General features: G+C 37.4%; 2 protein-coding genes across 2 annotated transcripts; both read left to right on the forward strand.

Annotated features, from left to right (window-relative positions):
• Positions 1 to 12507: 12507 nt before the first annotated feature.
• On the forward strand, positions 12508 to 13608 carry LOC134755082 (flightin). Its single transcript, XM_063691561.1, has 3 exons — positions 12508 to 12671; positions 12777 to 12962; positions 13082 to 13608. The coding sequence occupies exons 2-3, from the start codon at positions 12796 to 12798 to the stop codon at positions 13383 to 13385; spliced, it is 471 nt and encodes a 156-aa protein (XP_063547631.1). The 5' UTR covers positions 12508 to 12671; positions 12777 to 12795; the 3' UTR covers positions 13386 to 13608.
• A 2231-nt stretch (positions 13609 to 15839) lies between these two features.
• LOC134755080 (uncharacterized) lies at positions 15840 to 19561 on the forward strand. The gene is made up of 4 exons (XM_063691560.1): positions 15840 to 16293; positions 16383 to 16460; positions 18360 to 18552; positions 19164 to 19561. The coding sequence occupies exons 2-4, from the start codon at positions 16395 to 16397 to the stop codon at positions 19376 to 19378; spliced, it is 474 nt and encodes a 157-aa protein (XP_063547630.1). The 5' UTR covers positions 15840 to 16293; positions 16383 to 16394; the 3' UTR covers positions 19379 to 19561.
• Positions 19562 to 20048: the final 487 nt, after the last annotated feature.

The raw sequence follows: 20048 nt of genomic DNA on the forward strand, positions 1-20048 counted from the left end.
CATATCTAAACTGGAAAGACCATATAACATCAATATGTTCAAGGCTCGATCGTTTTGTATTTGCCTTAAGAAAGTTACGTGATTCTGTATCTCCTGAAGCTGCACTTATTGCTTACCATGGTCATGTAGCATCCATTCTTAATTACGGCCTCATCATATGGGGTAACTCTGTAGATGTTGAAAGGGCATTCAAGCTTCAAAAGAGATGTATACGTGTAATTGCAAATGCTCCTGTAGGTACCAGTTGTAGACCTTTGTTCAAACAGTTCAACATCTTGCCTTTGGCATGTATTTATATATTAAAAATATGTACTTTTGTTAAGCGATTTCCACATTATTTCGTAAAGCGTTCAGACTTGTTTTGTGCGAATCCAAGACCACAATATAAAAATCGCCTCAATCAGCCACGATGTATGACTAGCATTTATAAAAAAAATGCTTTTAATATGAGTATTGTGATCTATAATAAGTTGCCAGTTCAAATAAAAGCTCTCGAAGGCAATGAATTTAAGCAAACCTTAAGAAATTGGCTTCTTGCTCGGTGCTTCTATAGTACACAAGATTTTTTAAATAACGTAGAGTAACAGTTTGTGTAAAATTGTAAATAATTGTTATCTTAATGGTTATGGTTATAACTACCATATATGAATGGCTGTTATTATATAATATTTAAAAATATTAATAAGATGTTGTTAGTTATTAATTTTTCAAATGTAATAACATATTTTTTAAGATGCCTTCGTGGATTTGCATGCTGTTGTACACAGCTGAAAAGGTGAAACAGACCACTGTTTACTTACATTAACACCTGTAAACGTTACCCTTTTTTTGCAAATAAAATTATTGTATTGTATTGTATTGTATTGTGAAGTTTTGACGGTAGGTGGTCGTGTTTATATATTTTTGCAACGTTGGCTTGTAAAAATGTTTTGAACTCGACCGTACTTATAATAATAATATGGTGTTTATTAATGGATTGATGGATTGAACTCCATTCCACAGTGGGGAAATAAAATTTGAAGGATTTTTAATTGTAATGCATTTGTTATTAAAATTGTAATTTTATTTTATTTTAATGTATTTTATTAACAAATTATTTCCTGTGTACTAACATAGTTGTTCTAAGTATTACCTATTGTTACTAACATATTTAGTTTTAATTTAGGATTAGTTATTTTATTTTATTTTATTTTAAATGTAAATGTAATTGTATATGGAATTTTTATTCTGAAATAAATTAATTGAATTGAATTGAAAAATTAATTCTTACTCAGCTACTTACACATGACCCGAATAGCAACGACATATATATTTATAAGTAAAACGCATTACTTCAATCATATGGTTAAACACGAAGTACTATTATTAGTGGGATATTAAGCGTGCCCATATCCGTACAAAATTGCAATCGCGGGTATTCATAGATTTGTTTACCAGGCAATTACTCGAATACTCCGCGGTCTTTAGTAGTACGCTAAGCAATTTATTTCAGCCAGTTTTAATTGGCAATGATCATCAATACACAATTAAATACATACACATACCTAATACAGGGTTCTAATATAGGTACGTCTACTATTGTATCGCTGTCATGCACATTTTTAAATTAATTTGGCATGCGTTGTCATTAAAGATAAATTGGGCTAATTATTAACACGCTTTTATTAGGTCGACCTGTATGTAACTAACTATGTAATGGAATCTAAGGTAACTAATTTAACCATCTTCCCGGTTTCCGATGAATTTGCATACGCATGTAAGTTGGCTGACAATGCAATATTATGGTAGCATCGAGCTGATCTGATGATGAAGACAGGAGGTGGTCATAGGAACTCTGTGATAAAACAACGCAACCTAATTGTGTTTGGGGTTTTTAGAATTGTCTCGATGAGTATTAGTTGCCTGTGGAAAAAGTACAGTCAGCGATAAAAGCTTGTACCAAAAACATTTATATAAATACCTTCATTCATAAAATGTTACCGCAAATAAGACGTCATTGAAATAAATACCTACGTACCTAATCGTCTGCCAACACAAAATTAATACGAAAATAGGTTTATATCACGAGAACCTTTAAGAAATTTATACATTTACTGCAAAGATGCTTAAAATTTTAATGTCGCAGTGATTTTATCCACTAATGGCGTTATTCATAAACACATTACAAGCTTGACTGTATTAGCTACGAATCGTTTGTCTTTATCTGTAATTTAACTTATGCATGTGTAAGAAAGAGATAAGACATAATTTAACTACTTCAGGCTCGTAAAGTTCTTTGTATAAGGGGGTTAGTCCATAGGTACAGTCGCCAACGGTCGAGGTGCACAAAAATATACATGCACTCCCTGCTCTGACAATAAAGTCCTGTTCAGATAATTGTGCCTTGGCCGCTCCGCTATATCTTATGGCGACTGTATGAATAGGTATAGATAGACCTAAAAGTCCTATACATGGTGTTTTTTTTAAACTCCGTTAACTTCGGGTATGGCTAAGTACATTTAAGGAAACTGAATGGCATAGTTTTTTTAAAAGTAATTAATAGCGTTGCACCCTTGATATTAACGGTCTTTAAAAAACACCGTGTAGAAATTAAACAAAATGGAACTAAAAACGAATCGTTGGCAACACCAGTTGTGTCTCGTCGTAACAATTTTTGTGACACTTGTAAACATGGTTTTTATTTTAAAATACAACTATGTTCAATGAGTTTTATTTAGAAGAAAAGAAAAAGTAAGCATTAAGAAGAATAAAGCAAAACGTGGTGCAGGTCAGGAGATAGCATAAAAACGTGTTTTCTAAGGCTATTTCTAAGATTGTATGCAGTGCTATTACACCAATTATTATTTCATATAGAGACATCATGTCAAACAATGAAAGTGTCGGAACCTGTTACCTGTGGGGGGGGGGGGTGAACCACGTGAGCAAAACGTCGTAAGCGCCGTGAAATTTTGGTCGCGATGATGATCCCTACTAAATTTGACGACGTAGAAGTAACAACATATTTGGGGCATTTTCTATGAAAAGGGACCTTATTGTCGCGCACAGCGTCGCGCGGCATTGTATTTATATCGGAGCATAGTTAATAATGGCGTAAGGCCTTTTTATAGAAAATACCACATTTTACCTACGAGCCTCATTTATTTAATTAAATGCATATTCTATTTCATAGTTTATTATTTAAACATAGTTACTTGAATTTAAAAAAATGGAGACGCATGCATTTCAAATCAAATTAAATTTATCATATCGGATAATTGGCTAGTTCGTGATATAATAAATACGGCATCAATCGTATTTAGTCAAGTTAGTGTAAATACGAATACGCGTTTATTAGTAGGTACTACCTATGATCCTATGAACTAGATACGACGCACGATATTCCTACGTATATTGCTTCATGAAATAATCAATAATAGATACGAAAAACCAACTATAGGTACCTACATAGAAAAAGTACATACTCGTACATACATACTTGCCGCGCCGCGCTAGCGCTAGGTAGCCCCCATACAATCGAAGTTACTTTCTCAAGCCAAGGAATAATAAATCCCATCAAAACATTAGGTACATGTAAAAAGATGCGCAATTCTTCTACTACAAAAAAGTTTTGAGATGTAATGCGAAACCAAGTCGGTTATTTTAGTCAGTGTCAGGGGGTCTTAAAATTAAAACCGTATCAATACTAGATATCTTTAATTTGAAATACATGTAATGACTTGGCCATCGCACGGCTGCATAATGACATAACATAAGGATCATCGTCAACTATTAAAAATAATTCTAATTGAGCATAACGCTAATCACATGCAGTTTGAGCATTACACGTATCTACGAGTACATACGATACTAGACCGCGGGCCAGGAACAGATTTCCATGACCAATCGCCTCCCGGGCGAAAACTCGTATAGTGGTTAACGGCTATGTATGATGAACCCTCGTGAACGTCAGCTACCGCTCCGTTGGTGGGTTGAGAAATGGCAGCAAATAAAGTCTATAAAAAAATTTAGTCATCGCCTCCCACTTGATACTTTGTCAGATGATAGTTTAGATGCTGTTGTGAATAAACAAAATCGTCAGCCGATTGTATTGCTGTGGAAAGACCGTCAGCTGGTCACATGAACATGTAAAAAAGAAAATTAATCTGTGCCATGGTGCAGCAAGGCGTCCGAATTATTCAAAGAAATGGGTCGGCGGCTGAAAGAGGGGGAACGATCCCCGAACTCTTTCTTGTAGTAATAAGTAGTAATTTGTAAGAGGTTGTTTGAGATGATTTTTGTTATTATTAAGGATAATTGTAGAATAGAATTTAGTATTGTTAAGTATAAGTTGACCATGTTTAGAATTGTATTCTAACTTAAGATAACATCAATGTACCATATTCTGACAAATAAATACATTTAATTTGATTACTTTTATATTAAAAAATATATTTTTTTTTTCAGTCATCGGCGTCATCGCATCCCGTTTGATACTTTGTCAAATGACAGTTTAGATGCTATTGTTAATAAAACAAATCGTCAGCCGGTTGTATCGCGGTGGAAAGACCGTGTTATGCGTTTTGGTGGCTGCCATTCCTCAACCCACCAACGGAGCGGCAGCTGAAGTTCACGAGGGTTCATCATACATAGCCGTTAACCGCTATACGAGTTTTCGCCCGGGAGGCGATGACTGACGAATTTAAAATTATTATTGTATGTAAACTGTAATATATGACATCTATTACAGTTTATAATTTATATATAGTAGTGTGACTACTTAAAAAACACAAATCAAAATATTTAATAAATAATTTGATTTGTTCCCAAAGTTGAGTATTATTATATGTATTTAAAATTACAGATATCTAGTATTGATACGGTTTTAATTTTTAGACCCCCTGACACTGACGAAAATAACCGACTTGGTTTCGCATTATATCTCAAAACTTTTTTGTAGTAGAAGAATTGCGTTGCGATAGAGACTTGCATCTTTTTACATGTAATGTTTTTGATCTAGTCTCATCTCTCTTTGTAGGTAGTCCTTCTCTTCGGGTACTACTTTTTGTACGTCAGCTAGCACTTTTCTCAAGGCTCATACTAATAGTATTCGCTCTACTTTATTTGTAATACAATTTCTAGCAATGAAAACTAATATTAATCATAGATATAGGTATATTACTTCTATGTTCATGCCAAGTTTCATGTTTTTGTAACTTCGACTGAATATGTTCTGGCATGGCATCTTTGTTCGTCAGACAAATACATAGAGTCAGACCAAGCTAACTCTGCAGTGATTTTCATAACACAGACTGTGCAAGTGTTATTTTAAACGTCAAACTTCTATGAAATTATGACGTTTAAAATAATAATTTCACTGTCTGTACTATCAAAATCGCTGCAGAGTTAGCTAGGTCTGACTCTAAACAAATAAACAAAGAAAAATAAAAAACATAAAGTATTTGACATTAAACTGTATTTACCTTGAAACAAACTTAGTTTAGTAACAAATTAAAATCACTATGGGTCACATTTCATAATCTATGATTTTAAAACTATTTTCTGATTTCAAATATCTGATTTATTAAGATATTACTTAGATATCCAATGGATATCCAATGGATATCTAATAGATATCCTAAAACGTCACAATAATTGTAGCGTGAACTGACAATTGGTTTCTCAAATCGAACTTCAAAAGATAACTAGTTGAGAAGTAAACTGTTACGTTAGATATGCGGCAATCTATTAGATCTCGTATTGTTCTCGTATCCCGTTATTCTAATTGACCGGTATAATTATATGCACGTTCTAAATCCACTTCCGCTTCTTCATTCAAACGTAATCCCCATTTTTCTTCATGGATATTGACATTATGGAATAGTACATTACGATACAAGTGCGAAAGATAGGAAATTCGAAACGAGTGGCGATAAATTAAAACACAACACGCACAATATATTGTATATTAACCATATCTTTGCTCCTTCGTTTGACTTTTATTCATTATTATAAGAGTTCCATATTTTTTTAACTCCTGCCTTTTATAATAGTAAAAAAACGAAAAAAATCAAACGAAGAAACATAGCGGTGGTTTAATTCGCATAAATTTGACAACACACAATATTTGTCTGTAACAATGTCTGTCTACAAAGTTTCAAGTCCCTCACACCAAAAAAAGTTTCCACCCCTATACAAACTTTCAACCCTTCTTTTCACCACTTTAGGGGATGAAGTATAGTTATTTCTAGTTAGTATAGACATTTGCTAATATTGTGTTTTACTACTAAGTTTAAAGTCACTCAATAAATAAAAAATCGTAACTGGCACAAACTTTCAATCCATTCTTAGCCCGCTTAGCGCCACTTGCACTATCCCACTACCCCGGGGTTAAGTGGTTAAACTGTTAACCCAGTGTCAAATTGTACTAGTAACCATGGTAACTTCAGGTTTAACCGGTTAATCCCGGGTTAATAGAATGGTGCAAGTGGCCCTTAGGGTCACTTGCGCGTTCCAAGGTTAGCCAACTTTTTTAACAACGTTAACAGTACATTTTAACCGTTTATAGAGGTTAAAATGTACTGTTAACTCCGAGTTTAAACGGTTAACGCCGAGTTAGTTGACTAACCCTAAAGTGCAAGTGGCCCTTAGAGAACCGATTTTCAATAACGCTGAAACTGTTCTCTAATATTGTGTTAGTCTACGAAGTTTAAAAAAAACTCCTACCCAATATAAACTTTTAACCCCTCATTTTCAAAAAAATCTGTTTTTAGGGTTCCGTACGCGAAGGGTAAAAACGGGACCCTATTACTAAGACTCCGCTGTCCGTCTGTCCGTCTGTCTGTCACCAGGCTGTATATGATGAACCGTGATTGCTAGACAGTTTTCAGATCAGATGATGTATTTTTGTTGCCGCTATAACAACAAATACTAAAAAGTACGGAACCCTCGGTGGGCGAGTCCGACTCGCACTTGGCCGGTTTTTCTAACATTGTGTCTTCCCTTATACATAAATAATACGAGTACCTATAACCCAAATCAAAACCAAAAACACTTCATAGATTATGTCAACTTTTTCTATGTTAATGCATGGTATTCCGGCAAACTTTGTTTAGCCTCCTAAGTCCCAGAAGCTTAAGTTTTGTTTGTGAATTTGGAAACTTGTCTTATTTAAAATTAAATTTTGGAATAAAGTCTTCATAAGGTCCTCTGGACCTCAGGAGGTTAGTACTCGTTAGACATAACCTAATATAATAGCTAATGCCTAATTATAATATTTTACGTAGATAATATCTAAAAATATCATAGCTTACAAATGCGAGAAAATTACACCACTTTGGCTCTTTTCCACGGATTTCTCAAAGACCATTAATAATTTTGTACCCCATTCCTATGCTTATTGATTGATGCTCTTTTGTTAGCAGCGTGGTGAATATATGCAGAGAAACTACGCAATTAACTAATTATAACGAGTTTCATTAGTATATAATTCTCAGTGGATAGATACATAAATACATGAAGAGATAGTTCATCTGAATGATGATCGAATTAGGAAACAGCATTTAAGTCACCTAAAAATTTAGGAATTGGCGCTGAAGATCTTTTTTGGGTGGAAATATGTTATGAATCTTATCTACTTATATATGAATAGGTAAATGTATAAATTATCTTGTTCGTTATATAAATCAATAAATCCAAAAAACCGTATAATAAAATAAAAAAATAAACTTTTTTAGGGTAGGGTTCGCTTTAAGCCCACAGTGTGGGATATCGTTGGATAGTTCCTTCTAAACGAATAAAGGTCTTCAACAAACATTTTTTCATAAAGTGAATACTCTACCTCTACTTTTTGAACCATGGGTCCAAAAAATATGGAAAAAATCGTAGATATAGAGCTTAAGAAAGACTATAAGTAAATGAAAACTATAACGAACATGATCAGTTTAGCCGTTTTTGGGGTCCGTACCTCAAAAGGAAAAAACGGGACCCATAGAATCAATCGTGCGTCTGTCTGTCTGTCTGTCCGTCTGTCACAGCCTATTTTCACCGAAACTACTGGACCAATTAAGTTGAAAATTGGTACACATACGTAAGTTTGTGACCCAAAGAAACGAAATGTAACGAAAACAAGTGAATTTTAAACATGGGGTCAGTTTTAGGGGGTAAATGCAAAAATTGAAAAATAAAGTTTTTCAAACTATATCGTGTTATCAAATGAAAGAGTTATGTGTATCTCAAATATATTTTTTTATAAAATTAGGATAGTTTTTTTATTTTATTTTATACCACGACGGTGGCAAACAAGCATACGGCCCGCCTGATGGTAAGCATTCACCGTAGCCTATGGACGCCTGCATCACCAGAGATATTACATGCGCGTTGCCGACCCTTTAAAAACCTGTACACTCCTTTTTTGAAGAACCCCATACTGTAGCCCCTCGGGAAAACCTCGGCACGGAGCTCATTCCACAGCCGAAGCGTACGCGGGAGGAAATTCCTCTTAAACCGCACAGTACGCGACCATTTAGGTGCTAGGGTGTGAGGATGAACGCCCTGCCGATAGCGAGCAGTGCGGTGATAGAAAGCGGCCGTTGGCATCATGTCAAACAATTCTTCAGAGCACAGCCCATTGTACAGGCGGTAGAACACACACAAGGAGGCAAAGTCTCTCCTTAGACTTAAAGGTTCAATACCGCTTGTGAGTTTGGGATCGTCGACAATTCGTACAGCGCGCCTTTGGACCGAGTCGAAGGGTCCAAGCTGGCATCCAGGTGCTCCTGCCCAAAGGTGACAGCAGTACTCCATATGGGGTCTGACTTGCGATTTATATAGCAGCAGTCTTTGCCCCGGAGTAGTATCGCCTCGCTTTATTGAGCACACCGAGTTTTTTGGATGCCAGTGCAGCCTTCCCTTCCAGGTGGCTACGGAATTGGACGTCACTGGAGATGTCGACACCGAGGATCCCAATACTCCCCGACATGGTAAGGGCTGTGCCTTCGAACTGAGGGACCACAGTAAATGGGGTTTTCTTAGCGGTAAACGCGCAAACTTGTGTCTTGGTGGGGTTGAATCGCACTAAATTGTCTCGGCCCCACACCGAAACTCTGGATAGAGTGCTCACAATATCCGACACAAGCTTTCCACGACTCTCCAGTACCACAGAACGAGGGATGTTGGCACGGCCTGTGTAATAGGCATCCCCAGTACTGTCGTCTGCATAGCAATGAATGTCGTCGATAGACAACATGTCATTGATGTGCAGCAAAAACAGCGTTGGGGATAGCACAGAACCTTGCGGAACGCCAGCGTTAATGTCCATGCTATCGGAGCAGCTTCCGTCTACTACGGCTCGTATGCGTCTGCCGGACAAAAAGCTAGCGATCCATTTGCATAGTCCCTCCGGCAATCCATAAGATGGTAACTTCGACAGGAGACCCCGATGCCAGACCCGATCGAATGCCTTCGCTATATCTAGGCTAACTGCCAATGCCTCACCTTGACTCTCAATGGCCGAAGCCCAGCGGTGTGTGAGATACACTAGCAGATCACCAGTCGAGCGACCGTGTCGAAAACCATACTGGCGGTCGCTGATCAGATCGTGTTCTTCTAGGTATCTCAGGAGCTTTGCGTTAATTATACGCTCCATGACCTTAGAGAGAAGAGAGGTAATAGCGATAGGCCTGTAATTCGATGGGTCCGATCTATCGCCCTTTTTAGGCACAGGGTGCACAAGGGCCGTCTTCCACGAAGATGGAACATGCCGTTTGTCGCTTGAGTGTGAAAAGACGCGCCAACACGGGACTCAACTCAGGAGCACACTGCTTAAGCACAACTGCTGGTATGCCGTCTGGCCCGCTCGACTTATGAACGTTCAGGGATAGCAACTCCCGTCGAATATCCCTCTGCGTGAATGAGATTTCTGGCATGGAGTATGCGCACCGCAGGATGGTGGGCGGCACGGCGCTACCGTCGTCGTTCAAGGTCGAGTTCGAGGCAAAAAGAGTTCCAAAAAGATCGGCTTTCTCTTTTGCACTGTGGGCCAGATCACCATCAGCATTTCGCAGTGGTGGTAAGGACGACTGACAAAAATTTCCCTCGGCAGCTTTGGCAAGCGACCAGAACGCGCGATTCCCAGTGGGGTAGCCCGCTAGTTTCTCACCAATTCTGCCGACGAAATCGAATTTAGCTCTGGCAATGGCTTTTTTACTAGACCTCGAGGCAGCGTTTAATTTGCGTTTCACATCAGAAACGTTCGGATCCTTATTAGCTACGGCCTTGGTCCAAGCCCTGTAAGCGGCTTGTTTGCGAACTGTAGCTTCTTTACAGGGCCGATTAAACCAAAGACGTCTCTTTGCTCCCGCAGCTATTACCGAGTTGGGAATGAAGCAATTCATTCCTACCAGTATTGTCTCGGCGACATTGGCTGCGCAGGAGTCAGGATCTTCTGATGTGAAACAGAGCTGCCTCCACGGGTACAACGCGTAGAACTCACGCAGAAAATAGCCAAAACAAAATGATTAATCCCCCCCCCCCCTTTATCGCCGAAACTACTGGGTCTAAAATTTTGAAAAAAATACACAAAATAGTTGACAGGAAAATCTATTAGAAATGTGCATTCTGAGTTGGACTTAATTACTAAGTTTTTGATCCAACCCCTACGGGGTTTTTAAGGCAATACACTCACGTTTCACATAAAAAATGCATTGAAAAAAAAATTTTGAGTGCGGGACTTGAAACTTTGTATAAAGGCATATTATTAGAATTCAAGAAAAGTAATTTCAGGGTTTTTAAAAATTCATCCCCTAAAAGGGTTCAAACAGGGTTGAAAATTTGTATGAGGTTAAAAATTTTAAGGTAAAAATTCATCCCCTAAAAGTTAATCCTTTTGGATATAAATTTGAATCCATTACAAATGCTTTGAAACTTCTTAGAAAGGCGTAATATAAGATTACAAAAAGTTAGTTCAAGGTTCTTGAAAATTCTTGAAAATTCAACCCTTAAAAAACTTTATATATGGTATCATTTCCTCTTCGTTTTCTTGCAACTCGTGCATCACCATTGCGCGTGTAATTGTGTATTTATTGTGTACTCATTTTCTTCTTATAATATCTGTTTTGCATTTGTAACAACAATAGCCAAGCTTTTTATACGCTCCGTTGTAAAAACACACGCTTCGGCAAAGTAAATATTTTGATGACTATAAATCTAAATCAGCTAGGTACATATTATTGTTTGTTTTACGTTGTATGTGTGTATTTCATCTTGTTTGTAATTTTATAGAGTTTATTTCATGTAATTTTCACGAAAACTATTTCATATTATATGAATTAAATAGAAAATTTATCTAACAGCACTTGTGCGGCATGGCCTTATAAGTCATCATGACATTTTAGCGCAGGCGCAGGTTAGATGGCGCTGACGTCACCGCAAAGTGGATGCGTTCGGTGATAGATAAGGCCGTGTTGTACGGTTGCGTTCGTGGCCCACAAATGGTCTCGCCGGAAGACCAGCGCTGACTTTAAGGTTAGCATTATGCTGAGGCGGGACCATTTCGTGGTAAACTAGGTAATAATACTTTTTGTTTTAATTAAAACATTTCTTTGTAACACGTTTGTATGAAATGTAGTTTACCATGAATAAATGAATTCTATTGTATTCTATTCTAAGTTTTCGTTTAAGCCAGGAACTTAGAACTTGGTAAAAGGACATTATGTGAAAATCGACAACAGATTTTACCAGTTTTGAAAATTCACTTCCTAAGTTGGTGAAAAAGGGTTGAAAGTGTGCATCGGAAGCGAACATTTTATTTTTAATAGTGGTCTTGAAAATCTAAACCTTAATAGAAGATTTTCAAGTTCACCAAAGAACATTTTTTTCAGATAAGAGCTTGAAACTGTAGGTTGTGACAGACAAATCCCATGCGTTGTATAATTATTAACAAATGATTAACCGTCCCTACTCTGCATAATGTTCTATACTCATGTAGAATATATACCTAACCACCAACATACAAATCCACGCGTACGGAGTCGCGGGCAACAGCTAGCATGTTATACACATTATATGTATTAAAAGATTAAATCTAACAGTAGGCCATGTTAAACCGTGTCAAGTGCATCGGTTTTTTTTCTAGTCGTGCAAGGATATATTGTCATTATTTACGTATTAATAGTCTGCGAAACATCGTGTTGCGCGCGCTTAAGCGAGGTGTACCTCGAAAATAATCTAAGAAATTTAAACGTAGGGGTGCCCTATGGTTAATATAGGTATGCAATATGCATATTATCAAATTGTTTAAATATTTTCTTTCATGTCAGTAACCATGTCATGTCATGTTTGTATAAAGAAGTGGTCGTCCACTTTCCACTTAAATCAAAATTATACTTACTTATCATTAATAATTTGCACTTATCAAGGAGTTTAAAATAAGCGTTAAGTGAACCTTTATATCCGCATACGCGCTTCACTGTTTGGCAACGGGATTTAAAATGTCGAGGAATTTGCGTGTGAAGTGCACGGTCAACGTATTGACAGAACATCATTGGCAGCAAACATCACGCACACAGCGCTTGCGACAGTCAGGTGGGGGCGCAAACAGATAAATCGGGAGGCTGCGAGAGCCATCGGGGACGCCGGCCGGCACCAGTCGTAGACAAGCGATCACCCGATCCACACGCTTCTCCAATCCCAGTTAGGTCCGTGACCTCTGTGCCTTATACTTGATAACAACACTTGTGTATCGATCGAATATTAGTGCATTGTGTACATTTGTATTAACGTATAGTGGTTTTTATACGCAGAAACCCACCACCTTGTAAAATGTGGGACGATGCTGATATCGAAGAATCCGCAGCGCCCGAGCCGCCGCCAGAAGAGGCTCCCGCCGAGGCCGCCGAGGAGCCCAAGGCCGAGGAAGCCGAGCCGCCGGCACCAGAGCCCGTCGTCGTAACAGAGCCTAAGAAACTAATATTCAAACACTGGGTCAGGTGAGATGACACGTGTGTGTTTCGGCCAACAATATATATTGAAAGAAAAGGACTGCGCGACAAGGCCCCAACCTGCCTGTAGTCGTTTATTTTTCTTTAGGCTTTCTTTTTCCTTTCAGACCCAAGTTCCTGCAATACAATTACATGTACGACTACCGACATAACTACTACGATGATGTGATCAACTACCTGGACCGACGGAATAAGGGTATGGCGACTGAGAAACCGCGTGCTCAGACGTGGGGCGAGCGTGCGCTGCGCACCTACATCGCAAAGGACGCCAGCTACCGCGCGCGCCAGGCTAGCCGCGACACCGCGCTGCTGCGCGCCGTCTCCACGGGCGCGCGCTTCCATCGCTACCACACCAAGTCCATAATCTCGAGGAAGTATTCTACACTCGGCTTTAACACCGTCTCCATCTAGCTTCGCTCTAACACCTTCGCTTGGCCTCGCTCCACGGACTCCTCCCAGGCTCCCGCGTGACCTTTGTGGTACTGTTACAGGATTTCCTTGTCGTGACGGAGCTGCACACGAAACCGCGCGAGCGGTGCAACCAACCTCTAGAGTAACCAAACTCCGCTCGGAAGCTGTCCTCATTCCTATCTCTAATATGTCTCTAAATAAGGCAATAAATATTTAAGTTTTATTGTCGTTTTTATTAATCCTATGCTTGCGTTTGATGCTAACTATGGTGGGTTCAACCTCGGTAAAAGGTAAAAAAATAGCTTATTCCATCGTCACCTCATAATACCATACCTTTTAAACAACTGCTATGCCTTGCTAGAATATAGTATTTTTTACAGATGTCTAATAAATATTTACATTTTCAGTTATATAATTTTCTTTATTTATTTCTAGCAATGCAAAGCGATGTTACCATTTAGTTATACATGTTAGTGCTATGCGATATCAGCATGTGTACTACCTATCTATTTAAAAACAAAAGTGGCAGCTGGTTGTTGTTGTTAATGATTTGATACTTAATTTAATTAATGCAAAAACTGTATGGGTTGATATGACACTGTTGATATTGTAAAGATCACGACCTGTCTGAAAGCCATTAGTGCACATAGGTAATCAGTAAAATTTAAAATATTTCAGACAAAACTTCTATGTTGAATAACAGTTTAAACCTACAATAACTTAATTGTGGATATTGACATAAACTTCCTTTTTTTAAATTATGTCACAGTTTTCTTCACATTATTCATTAACATTCCAATAAACATAATCAGTCTATTATAGGGTAGGTACATACATAAAGTACGCTTATCTTGTATCTTGCGGGCTTCATGTGACTACCACATTATGACCTTTTTAGATATGAGAAACCACGTTACGGCTGTCGTTCTAATAAGTCTAATAAGCCACTAGTGAATTTGAAGTAAATTACTGCGTAATCAAAAAAACGTAACGTACAGCGAGCTGCAAAAGTTCATACCCGGTTCGAAATAGTTTCCCAAACGAGGGGATTCACTGGACTTTAGCATACGTGCCTATTAGAAATTTGAAGCCATGTAAATTATGAAAAAAAGTAAATAAGGACGAGAGACAATGCACAATGGGCCGTAGGTTGATAGGTACCATCAGTTTCACCTAAAGGTTTGTACGTCAGCAACAGATAACAAAGCTTAAAATGTCCTGCACGATCCTTATGATAGGGTAGTTTAGATAATTCTGTCAACATTTTCTATGGACGTACTTCTAGTTGTATCTAAGTAAATTTATACATATAACTATTAAATGTATATCAGCCTGTTGTTAAATGATCCCTACTTTGTACAGTCGCCATTGAATACATCGAAGCGGCCAAGATGCCATATATCTGAACATGCACTGTAGCGTCTTGAAAGTCTTCGTTCAGATATTTGTGAACACCTTCGCCACTCTGATATATCTAATGGCGACTGTACGATACAACGATCATTAATCAAAATGACAGTTTAACAAAAGACACAATCGAACAAAGAAATGACACTAGATTCAGTCGTCCAATGTCACATCTGTATGACACATCCACTCAACGCCCGTAACTCAAATTCTCAATGTCGAGGTATCTAAAATAACTTATCTTTGACAGTTCAGTGAATGTAATCATTTGGAAGTCCGCCAAGACTATGGGATACCTAGCAGGTAAAGTGGGCAATCGGCCAAATTGAAGATAATTAAATGTTACAATGACCAACGAAGCCTAGACATCGATTAGGTGGATGTTTAAGAATAGAAATTACTTACGACACCGGCTCAAAAATACTGTCGCTGCATTCTCTTCTTAAATCGGCTCTTTTTTTAAGTGAAAACTTCTTTAGCTGTGCACTTTTTGTGATGAGGAAAAAATGTTAAACTCGCGACAGAACTCGCGACAGGTCACGTGACCGACAGATTAAAAATTCGTTAGACGGACACGTGACCTGATCGAAATTATGGATGGAAGTTAATTTTTCTGAGAGATAAACTTTTTAATGTTAAATAATTGTAATAGTACCGAAGTGTTAAATTGTTATGTATGTGCACGACAGCGCAATAAATGAACATTGTATTTTACTACATAAATAATTGTACTTTTATACTGATAATTAAAGCAATTCGTGCAAAATTATTCCCTAACCATTCCAAAATATCAAAAATGCACAACGTTAATATTCAAGTTTTCACTTCATCCTGAACTCCCGGAGTGCAACCCTTTCGTTTTTTTTATACAACCTTTTCACTTGGGTTCCATTGATCATATTATATATGTAGCTATCCGCCGTAATCGGCTCGTTTGCATCATGTGCTAGTTGTGCTACCCGTTGAAGCTCAGTCGCGCCCTCAATTAATTTCTACAATTTCATTTCGGACTGTACAGTTATCTAAACAAGTATTTTCTAAATTATTGTTGGCGAGTTCAGTATAAACAGAGATACGCATGAGTTATATCACCACACTTGAATTTATTAACATTCCCTCACTCTCTGGGCCACGGTCTTGGGCGACTATTTTTACCTCGCACCCAGCGAGACAATTGTAAACTCTTTCGCCAATTGGAAAGACGTTGGAGTCAGTGACAGACATAAATTAATGCGCCTACATAAATATCACCCAACGATACGCTACGCCGGGCCACTTTAGAAGCTCATGACTAACGGGAACTAATTACATACCTACGTATTGAACATCTGTGAACTAAACATTCACAAAGATACGATTATATGAACTCTATGTCGTAACTAAAAACAACGTAGGTAATAAAAAATACCTACTAACTTTTCCATTATTCGACATGAAACTTGTTGCGAAACTAAATTGCACGAATTATATTGCCATATCCATAATCGGACTCGAGCAATTTGTAAGTTATGATGTTTTTTTTATTTACAAATATGGCATTAGGTTCCCTAGTAACTCGTATGGCTTTAATTTGTTTATTATTATTCCAAGGACAAGGATTAGATGCTAGCTCTGCTGCGGACGCCACAGATGGAGAACTGTATGTCAAAAAATTGCATAACAAAGAAAGTGAGTTAAATTGATACAGAGATCTATCTGAACAAATGTACCTTTACATGTGGTACATCACAATTGGGATTGAGCTCCATACTCACGTATACATAATTAGATACACCTACGGAATTTTGCATGCGCGTATTTAATGAGATAGCCCAGGTTTGCTATAAATCTAAAAATACTTTTTCAAACAAATTATTTTTATTTACGTGGCTTAGGGTGATTCAAATACCCTTTTTTTTAATTTCCCGAGGACCTTACAAAAATTATAAAGTAATTTCTTGTCATTTAAGTACAGACACTTTCGCATTTATAATTGGTATATAAGTACCTACATTATTATGTATATGTATTACTAGCTTTTGCCCGCTACTTCGTCTGACTTTGTCGCGACACATTAGTCTCGTCTGAAAACTACCCTATGTCCTTCCCCGGGCCTCAAACTATCTCCTTACCAAATATTATCTAAATCGGTTCAGCAGTTTAAGCGTGAAGAGGTAACAGATAGACAGTTACATTCGCGTTTATAAGCTTAGTAGGCATCAGTACCCTTGCATTTTCGGACCATACCATTCGTAGGACCGCTTTGTCTGACAGCAGTCTACCACAATTTAAATTAATTTCAAGTTAATTTATTTTACTTGCTAATTATCATTGTTACAATGTATTTATTCAGTACCACAGTTAAGTATCACATTATAGGTTTTTTTTTAGTTCAATTCACTACATAAAACCTGAAAACTATTTACGAAACCTCGTTATCCCATTCCAATATTGATTTTTAGACATTGCTGAAAGCCCCGCATACCTTTTATTTACTGCGCCGTATAAAGTCTGTGAGGGAGGATGTAACTATGGTAATGACACTAATTTTGCAATGGCGTTCCCTTTATTTATTGGAAATTACAGACAACGTGCTTATAAAGAAATGTATCCAAATGATAAAAGAGATCTTAAGGAGATCATGAGTAATACTAGACCCACCAGGCCTCCTTTTGTGACCTGCTCTCCCGAGAAACCAACGCCTAACCGTCGTACAAAAAGTACTGGGTATCCGGGATACAGCATATCCATCGCAGACACTCAAAGTACCGGCTATCCGGGCTACACTAAAAAAGACACTCAAAGTACCGGCTATCCGGGCTACACTAAAAAAGACACTCAAAGTACCGGCTATCCGGGCTACACTGTTCCTGATACTGACTTGCAATTCCCAAAAAGTACTGTAAGTACTGTATTTCCATCATATAAATCGTCAATAACCAGATTGTTGCGTAAGCTCGCTGTTAGAAAATCTCGGGACAGATATTTACCGGAACATGAATTATTTAGAAAGACCCAAAGAGTATATTTTTCGAGCAAAAGCACGCATCGCGGTAATACTATTCCTGGAAGATACGGTCTAAAGATGCAACGACCCAAGAGTTCGAATGTCTGGAGAAATGTTCCCTTGGAACTTTTAAAACCCGTACAAATATGGTGGACACAACTTAAAACAAGACCACGAACTTATACCAACACTCAGAACTTGAACCGTGCACAACTAAAAAAGAAAAAAAATAATGAATTATTACCGTTAGGCATTATGCCCGTCTTGCCTATAACGTGAGAAAAAAACATGGAAATTAATTGCCAGCTTACTTAATATATACAATACTATTTATCTTCATAATAATTATCTAATTGATATAAATAAGTAGTAAAAGTTAAAAAAAACGCCTGTTTTGTTTGTTTTGAGTAGGTACCTACTAATAAATAAGAACAATAATAGAAATGTTGATTTTACTAGCAACACTACACTGGAATTGCATGCATACCTAAGTAGCACGTCTCCCGCAATTCAGGACTGTCAATTTCAGAATGCTTTCATTGCTCTTGCGTACATAAAACATTTTTCTTCTTTTTGGACAGATCATCATGCCGGCGATTTTACTGATTCTATTTAAAATCAATTCAATATTCGCTGAACAACTGCCGTGGGACAGGTGGATGTTAGATAAAGTTTCCCCGGAACCAGGAATATCGAGACGTCATATGATTGGGAAAGTCTACAATATACCCTATAAAGCTCCTAATTTTAATTGTGAATGTCCTCCAAACAAAGGTTGGTATAAATTGACTCTGTGGGACGACTCGTTTGTAACATAATTTAGATGATTAGTTACAATTCAATTAATTCACCAAAAACGGTCCTATTTTTTTTTTTGTTTAACCGTATGGCATCTAAAATGGATAATGATTTACTTTAATATTGACTTAAGGTATCTTAACCTATTAATAAACTACTTACATATACATCAAAATAACTATATTTAAGTAAGTCTATCCATTTAACTGAGGCGGTTGGTAAGAAGTTATTATGCTCAGCTACGGACTGGTTGAAGGCTGTAAGACGCTGATTTGTATTGTGTAAGTTAGTCAAAATTTTATATACCTATAAACTTCTTTTAGTCCCAAAACTCAGCTATCTTCTAGTACTAAAAAATCACCAGAATACTCGTCGTCATGGAGAGTATGAGAGCTAATGTTGAGACATACTAATAAAGTTCCTGCTCTTTTTTGTCTTATTTTTAAACTTTTCTATATCCTTTATAATTTAACTTGATTAAATTTAAATTACCTATATTTAAACTCGATATTCGTTTTCATGTAGGTACTTCCAATGTCAAAGCAAATTATAATCGTAGATATTAACCATTTAAAATTTCTATACAGAATGCAAGTTAGATTTCGAAATCGATGAGGAAGCACTAGACTTCTTAAAACTCCATGGCATTGTGAAAAAGCACGAAGAAGCACAATTGAAACAACACATGTCAGTTGGAAAAAAGAAAACTATTCGTAAATACATTTATAGCAGAAGAGCAATGAAGAATGGTGGTGTACCGCAAGAGCAATGCTGCTGCCCGCCAATAACTCGTGCAATGTGATAACGATTTCCTACCTTTCCTTTAAGAATATTTTACAATGTTAAACATTTCGTTAGTTTTACACCTTCGCCTAGAGCCCTTGCATCTTACGGACATTTGCTAATAGCATATGTAGGTAAATGGACAAGTTTAAATCTGTTGGGTTAAGCCACTTAAACTTAACGACTAAAACTTTTTATACGATCCGTTGTAAAATTCTATTGCAGATTTGCTAATGCTATTTTGCATTGGCAAGGTATGCCCAAATAATAATTAATTCGTGTGTTTTTTCATGTGCGTTAAAAATGCAATTATATCAGATAGTTTTGTATTTACTTGTCATTATATGTTAAGTTGCAAACCCTACACCTTTATTTAAAACCATCACTGATGGAGAACTATATCTTAAGAAAATAATAGATGGGGCAAGTGAGTAATTGCTGTCTCGGAGCCAACTACGAGTTTACAGCGTTTGGTGTCGAGACACTCGGACGGTGAGGCAAAGGTACACGTGGGCTCCACAGGGCGCTCGGGAGACGCCTAAGGGAGGCAACAGTTGCATTGCAACAGCAAAACAGACAGAAAACGCCAGAAAAAAAAGAAAACGCCAACGCATACTACCACCGGCGAAAAATGCACAATCTACACACTAAAACAACGTTTAGGCCTTTTAAAGAAACGCTTACGTCAA

Source organism: Cydia strobilella, chromosome Z (assembly GCF_947568885.1).
Source record: "Cydia strobilella chromosome Z, ilCydStro3.1, whole genome shotgun sequence".
NCBI classification, from domain to species: domain Eukaryota; kingdom Metazoa; phylum Arthropoda; class Insecta; order Lepidoptera; family Tortricidae; genus Cydia; species Cydia strobilella.

What these genes read in the sequence shown, in the direction of transcription:
- LOC134755082 (XM_063691561.1), top strand. Translation starts at nt 12,796, where the DNA reads ATGTGGGACGATGCTGATATCGAAGAATCCGCAGCGCCCGAGCCGCCG. An exon ending in ATATTCAAACACTGGGTCAG is followed by an intron (nt 12,963 to 13,081) that starts GTGAGATGACAC and finishes TTTTCCTTTCAG; the next exon opens with ACCCAAGTTCCTGCAATACA.
- LOC134755080 (XM_063691560.1), top strand. Translation starts at nt 16,395, where the DNA reads ATGCTAGCTCTGCTGCGGACGCCACAGATGGAGAACTGTATGTCAAAA. An exon ending in AAAATTGCATAACAAAGAAA is followed by an intron (nt 16,461 to 18,359) that starts GTGAGTTAAATT and finishes CTTTTTGGACAG; the next exon opens with ATCATCATGCCGGCGATTTT. An exon ending in TGAATGTCCTCCAAACAAAG is followed by an intron (nt 18,553 to 19,163) that starts GTTGGTATAAAT and finishes ATTTCTATACAG; the next exon opens with AATGCAAGTTAGATTTCGAA.